The sequence below is a fragment of the Lathamus discolor genome, chromosome 5 (genome assembly GCF_037157495.1).
Source record: "Lathamus discolor isolate bLatDis1 chromosome 5, bLatDis1.hap1, whole genome shotgun sequence".
NCBI classification, from domain to species: Eukaryota; Metazoa; Chordata; class Aves; order Psittaciformes; family Psittacidae; genus Lathamus; species Lathamus discolor.
Genome location: NC_088888.1, coordinates 26,935,523 through 26,942,417, shown reverse-complemented (window position 1 = coordinate 26,942,417; position 6,895 = coordinate 26,935,523). Strand labels below are relative to the sequence as shown.

Genomic DNA, 6,895 nt, shown 5'->3' with positions numbered 1-6,895 from the left:
CTTCTGAGGGCTGTGTTTAGGCTGTTCCATTGCCAATAACATGGGCTAGCCAGTTCTCCAGCTACAACTTCGGTATTTCAGAGCTTTGCTAGTCACAGCACCAAGCCTGTCAAGGTTCAAGGAGTGTCTGCGTGACACTCTCAGTCATGCAGTTTAGTCTTCAGTAGTCCTTGAGGTCTTGATGTCCTTACATGTCCCTTCCAACTTGAGATATTCTATGATTCTATCTTGGACAGAGAAAAAACATTCTAACTAGGGCAGCAATACAGAGAACTGAATTACAGAACTTTTTTAAGTACCTTCAAACTTTATTCTGCCAATTAAATTCAGCACAGCAGTCACAGGAGATCAATGACAAATGCTGAACAGCACACCTCATGAGTGTACACATCTGCATCGGACACTGCAGGTGAGCTGTTCAGCTGCTGAATCTAATAGTTTGTTTTAACTAAACCCATTTTGTGGTCTCCTGAAGCAACTTCTCTCCCCTCTGCTTAATCAATACTTCCTCAAAATAAATTTTAACTGCTTTTGTTTGCTTTCTGTTTAGGCATGTTGCATGTACAGGGTGCTACAGAAAATCAAATTAAGTTACATACATTATCACCCATGTGATTCCCATAAGGAATTTTTCCCTCTTTGTGTCATACCATCAGGTGATGTAGCCCTATGGAATTATTCAGACTTTCATCCAGCAGTGCAGTTTCTGTACTTTATTTTGAAAGTCTCTTAATAACTGGTTTAAAACAAGTGAACGAATTAAAAGTAAAGTGTTCTTTATTAAATAACTCAAAAGGTAAAGCAAACTGTGTGATTAAGAAAGACAACATCAAACTTCCAAAGGATTTTTACAGCAGAAAACAAACTGTGGCAAAGGAACATTTCAGTCTAGCAGCCAAACTGTTCTCATTTTTATGGAGTTAATTTCGGTCCTCAAATTGTGACTTGTTTTTTAAAAGATATGCTGCTAGAAATTCAATGGGATTTGGTGGTCTGCAAAGAAGAAAATAAATAAAATGTTACTATTTTTTGTTAGATTAAATTAAATAGCTGAAGAACTAATTACCTTCCCTTTAAAAGCAACATAACTCCTCCCAGACACAAACACTGATGTAGGGATGACCAACTCCCTAGAGTTACCCTGTAAACTTCCAGTTTATGTCTGAGGAGAAAGTTTTTAAGGAGTCTTAGTCACTGCTGGTTCAGCGTTACTGACTTGCTAGAACAGCCACATACCTAGAACTAGGGTACAGTCTATAGTGTAAACACTGCATGCACACCATTGGAAGTTACACACATTTGCCTATTTCTGTAACTCGTGCTGCATAAAGTGAAAGTTAATCTGTCAGTGATTTCTTGCTTCATTTTCATCAAATGGTTATTGCATAGCTTTATGCATTACAGCTGTTTTCTCGGTGCTATAACTTGCAAGAGGTCAATAACAAACACTTTTGATCACTGGCCTTCACCTGCAAGGTTTTTAAAAAAGTTTTTCCAGCTACAGTGCATGAATCCTGATAATCTGGATCCTGTCCACAGAATAAATTTACTTATCCCACACTGAGTCAGGCCAAAGGCCTGGCAGTGAGCAAATAGCCTGTAAAGAACATTAAAAAAGGGTGCGAGGGCACGCAGAACTGCACAAAGATATTTCTGCATATCATCCTTTTGGCCTCCAACCATGTACCAAGTTCTGTGTTAGCACCTATAATAGTCCAGGTGGATTCTTCTACAACTTTGTCCAGTTAGCCCTTGACCCCAAATAAAATGTTAATGTTCTCAACCTGAGGCAAAAAATTATATAGCTTAATTATGTGAGCTGTGAAGGATCACCTCTTTGTTCATTATGAATTTGCTACCTGCTTCACTTAATTGGACTGCTGTATAAGAAGAGATAATAAACAATCCATCCCAACTCATCATGTATGTGCTGTTCATGAGTCAACAGATTCCTATTATATTCTCTCAGAAGTGTCTTTTCTAAGTATCTATTCAGTCACTTTGTATACAGACAGCATTCCATGCTTCTGACAACCTCGTCATACTTACTTTTCCACATTCTACCAGAATACAAGGGAATGTAACTTAGACACAATATTAAAAATATGAAAACATTATACATTTAAATAGTGACATTCTGCTTGTTCTTACCCATTCAATTTCTAAGTCCTACCATTCGGTATTTCTTTTTGACTGAGCAATGCACTGACACATATATTTGACAGTTTAAAGCTATTTTTTTTCACAAGAAGGAAGAATAATTTTGTCACTAGCATTACCCTCCTAGGTGCATCACTTTGTGTTTATTTGTATTAAATAGTTCACTTTTTGTCATTTCATAGTTTCAATTTCAGAGCTTCAGTTTCATAGCAGTCTTCCATAGTTTCACACTGAGTTTATGAAGTTCCTGTGCAATTATTTAAAAACAACAGACTTAAAGAAACAAAACCTAAAACAAAACAACCAACCAAAACTCCAAACAACAAAAATAACAACAAAACCACCCAAAAAAACTCCAAACAAACAAAAACCACAGGAAACCCAACCTGTTCTGGAAAACTCAGTTATCTAACAAATTTTGTCAGCCACTTCTTCAAATTGCTTTAAATGATTGTTTCCAGGATTCTAGTGTTGAGATCATTTCACCATGAAAATTCACCATTTCTGTCTACTCTCTCTCATATCTTCCAATCAGTTCCTCACATCCATATAAAGGTTTTTCCTTTAATCCCACAGCAACTAATCCCCTTTAATAGCTTTTAGTGAATGACTGTGTCAAAAAACCTTTTGGAAACTTGAACAGTCTTATCACCTGGATTCCTGTTTACATGTGCTCACCAACTCCTTCAATGGGGGAGTTCATTGAAGAGGTTCAATGAAGGAGTGGATGAAGAAGTTCAGTGCAAGAGTGAATAAAGGAGTTCATTCACTCCTTTAACTCCAAGAGATTTACAAGACTTGACATAAGTTTTTTTGACTTCTCCCAGATATGTCATTTATCCATATGCTCATTATCCTGGATGATAATTTCTACTGAATTCTAGACAGTCATCAGATGTACTGGGCTGTTCCCTGAACATATCTATATTTCTTAGGAAAATATATTTAGCATTCACTAGTTATTTTTCCAGTCCAATTTTAAGCAGAAGATTATACAGCAGAGCTGGTAGTTTAGCTTTTTCACCCCTGAAATTTTCATATGCTCAACTGAATAGCCAATTTTACTGTGGCATTTTAGTACTTATGTTGTTATGGTTTTTTCCTGTATGCTCCCCAAACCCTTCTATCGATATTCCAATTTCAGTCCTGTAGTGATCCCCATAAAGAACAGCTCCTTCTATAAAGATAAATAAAAAACAGGTTTGTCTGTAGCACATGTATCCAAACTGTCAGTGTGTGTGATCCACCTCAGGCTTTATTTTACATTCAGTCTGCAGCAAAGCTCCCAGAGATGTCAGCTTAAGATTCACAGGCTGTCCAGGTGGACGCATGGGTGTACCTTCCGAGGTGCTCTAACTAGCTGTCTGTACAACACAGTTCAAAGTCACAACTCTTTTTGAGGTGAAGACCCTGTGGTTGTCCTGCCTGTAGGTATCATGATGCTATTAGGGTCACCTATACCAGCTTCTGATTGTGTTATTTCGGCACCACTGAGAAACTACACAGTACAACTCACTAGTAGTTTAGATACACCAAAAGGCTGAAATTAATTTGGGTAAGATGAAAAACTGTTTGCTGTTATGCAAGTATACCCTTCTACATTTACTGACAGGAGATTTGGAGTACCTTAGCAGCATAACCTTTACTCAGAGGACAAATTATCAGTTTGCTTCTTACTGTGTTGACAGTACAGAGTCAGACTCATCCTTTAGAAAACATTTTCATCTTCAACAGATGCATATCAGGCCAAATTTGTCTGTCTTTTAAAAGGCAAGCAGAACTCTTGATAATTCCACACTACAAAAATCTTGCTCAAACTAGAACTTGTTGCCTTCTTCCTATTAGGTGAATTACGTGATAATATTAAAAAAATACATTCCTCCCCACTCCCCAAACCTTTGCAGTAGTATTCCTCACTGGGAGATCACAAATTCAAGTAATAACCTATCATGCCATATGCACCTAAGTGAGGAACACATCCTGCATGGTCAGAGTAATTCATAGGTTCACAAGCCTGTTGTAATGACTCTCACAACTAGCAAAGCCACGTCTGGTGTGTGAGGTCTGAAAACGTAACATAGCACCCATGTTTAAGACCTACTTTTTTCCCCAACAACAGAAGGGACATTGAATCATCTTACCTCTCTTTTGCGAGCACAGCGAGTCCTTGTAGTAAGATAGGTACAACCGTCTGATCCAAGTAGGCACGTGTGGGCAACGACTGAAGATCCACCTTCTGCTTCGATGTTTTCTCTGCATTTATTTTCTCATTTTCTACTATCCTCTGAAGTGGAAAAAAAAGGGTCGGTGGGAAATGAACATTGGTAATGTTCACAGCCACATCTGCTTTGAAGTGTGAGTGCAAAGTACCCATCTTCCTGCAAGTTACTGGCAAGATTGAAGAAAATTTAACTGCATATTTTTCCTTGCATAAAAACCTAACCCAGAGGAGCCTTCTGTTCAATTCTTGCTTTTTGATGAAACAACATTAGGAAGTCATGAGTTTTCTAAATCAGAAAATACCAGTCTCTATCATTTTTATTTCTGTTTTTGCATTCAGATTTAAATTCTACACCCGAGAATGACTGGAATGACTGCTAACAAGAGCAGTCTTAATTGCATGGCTCCTGTGTGCATGTACTGCTAACACAAAACACTAACAGCATGAGAAATTCAGGTGGAGCCTGACCAAGGGGACTCTATTAAAGTCAAGCACTTCAAGACCGTGCTTTATTAAAAGTATAGATGGACCCTTTGAAGAAAACGTATGCAAAATGCTTCAAAAATGCTTTTGGTCAAAAAGTGCTGAATCATCTTACACCATTAACTGCAGTTAAAAAAGGGTACTCTACCACTGCTAGTAAACCAAATGTATTCAAGGGAGCATAAGCATATCTACAGATACAGGACCAACATATCCAACGCATTAAAGTTCTGTAGCAGAAGTTGAAGGCAACAAACAAGCAGGGGGATGAGTCACAAAGGATGTTTAAGAGAAGGTTTCTGCAAAAGCTCAGCAAAAAGCTGATAATGGAAGGAGACTGAAGGCTCTTCTTTAATAAAAAAGATTAAGGAAGTATCGTAGGGTTATTACTGTAATTCACCCTGTTACCAACAGCTGAGAGAATGGATTGTGTCTGCTCTTTCTCAGCGTAAGTAATTAAAGACAGCTTGGATTAATCTGTGAATATGAAAAGAATCCCTCCCTTTGATACTTCTCTAGAAATTCCATCAACTCCTCCTATTTGCTTCCCTGTAATTTAAGTCTGCCTGGCTTTTTGTGGCACAATAAATCATATATATATATATATATATAAAAAATAGATAATGATGGAATAGATAACAATCCTAGGATACTTCCAAAAACCCCCACCTACCTCATTAAAGGTTTTGTTATTTACTTCAGTACCATTTAGTATCATGGAAGCAACACAACAGAACACATATTAACAGCCAGTTGAGCAACGAACTGGTGCTCTGTAGGTTCAATTTCTATCTGACTTTCTTGGGAACATTATATTTGCTGAAGTTAGACTCGAGACTCAACATTTTCCCCCTTGGTCAGGAATATGACTTCCCCGGTACTTCACAACAATAAAATCTTTGTTACCTCTACATTTTCAGTGAGGCCGTATTCAGAATGGGGATTTTCTGGAACCTGAAAAATAACACACAGTCAGCAAAATGAAAAAGCTCCTTTCACACATGTAGCATTATGCACATAAAGCATTTCCTGCAGTACCTGCGGCTGTCCCTCCATGATCTGCTCTGCCTCCATGATTTGAAAAGCGGAGTTTGCTGGACACACAGAAATCTGGAAAGCCATAAAATACCGGTCAGCAGGCTGAGACGAAGACCAGTGCCAGCAGACTAATACCGTATCGCTTGCTGGCAACTAAGGCGCAATTACTAGAGAGCAAACTGAGTGGCTCCGTACTTTCTTCCCCACCACCAAAATTGTACGCGTTTCTCCTACACACAGAACCGCGACAGGGGCTGCAGAAGACGGTACCAGGACTACAAAACACGGTATTCCTCACTTCAAACAGGAGTCCCCCGAGACGGCCGGCTCCCAATCGAGTGCGTCCGCAGGAAGGTGGACACCTTTCCTCCCTCTTCCTACCTTTCTTCCCTCTCTCCTTCCTTCCCTCCCTCCCTGCTCCGCACGCTTTACAGAGCGCCAGTGCTAGGGGACCCGCCGCTGACAGGGCCGGGCCACCGGGGACTGCGCGGCCTGGGAAATGCCCAGCCGCCCCGCTCTTACCCGCCTGTGGGCCCGGGATTAAGCAAGCACCGAAAGACTCGCCGCAGCAACCACTACCACCACGCACAGCGTCGTAAAGTGTTTTGACGTAAGTGAAGAAGTCGCGCCGCTGGCGCAGACCCCCAACAAACAGCGCCTGCGCCACTCAACCCGCTCTCGCCATTGGCGGGAGGGCAGGCGGAAGCGGGCTGCTGGGCGGTGCCGGCCGTGGGCGGTTCTTAAGTCACCGGGGCGGGTCTGATGGCGGTGTTGTTGCCGTTGAGTGTTGTGGTGCGGGGAGGCGGCTTACACAGTCGTCATTCTGCCTTTAGAAACTAGAGGTAACTGCATAGATTGACTCATCAGGCTTGTTGGAAAGTTACTGTTTGTCTGCTGTCATTCAGTCTGTCCTGTAGTTTATTAACAACATTCTCCTTCATCAGCTTTTCTGTTTTGCTCAGGGATGAGGTGATGTTAGAGTTGGCAGATGGA

At 40.5% G+C, this 6,895-nt stretch overlaps 1 protein-coding gene across 3 annotated transcripts; it reads right to left on the bottom strand.

Moving 5' to 3' along the window:
- Positions 1 to 759: 759 nt before the first annotated feature.
- DPY30 (dpy-30 histone methyltransferase complex regulatory subunit) lies at positions 760 to 6,544 on the bottom strand. 3 transcript variants are annotated; one of them, XM_065680115.1, is made up of 5 exons: positions 6,425 to 6,528; positions 5,903 to 5,974; positions 5,771 to 5,818; positions 4,302 to 4,444; positions 760 to 993 (listed from the first exon to the last, which is right to left on the bottom strand). In XM_065680115.1, the coding sequence occupies exons 2-5, from the start codon at positions 5,936 to 5,938 to the stop codon at positions 921 to 923; spliced, it is 300 nt and encodes a 99-aa protein (XP_065536187.1). In that variant the 5' UTR covers positions 5,939 to 5,974; positions 6,425 to 6,528; the 3' UTR covers positions 760 to 920. The 3 variants fall into 3 exon arrangements, with proteins under 3 accessions (XP_065536187.1, XP_065536189.1, XP_065536188.1); XM_065680117.1 differs by lacking the exon at positions 6,425 to 6,528 and adding an exon at positions 6,201 to 6,275; XM_065680116.1 differs by lacking the exon at positions 760 to 993 and adding an exon at positions 1,000 to 2,407 and having other exon boundaries at positions 6,425 to 6,544.
- Positions 6,545 to 6,895: the final 351 nt, after the last annotated feature.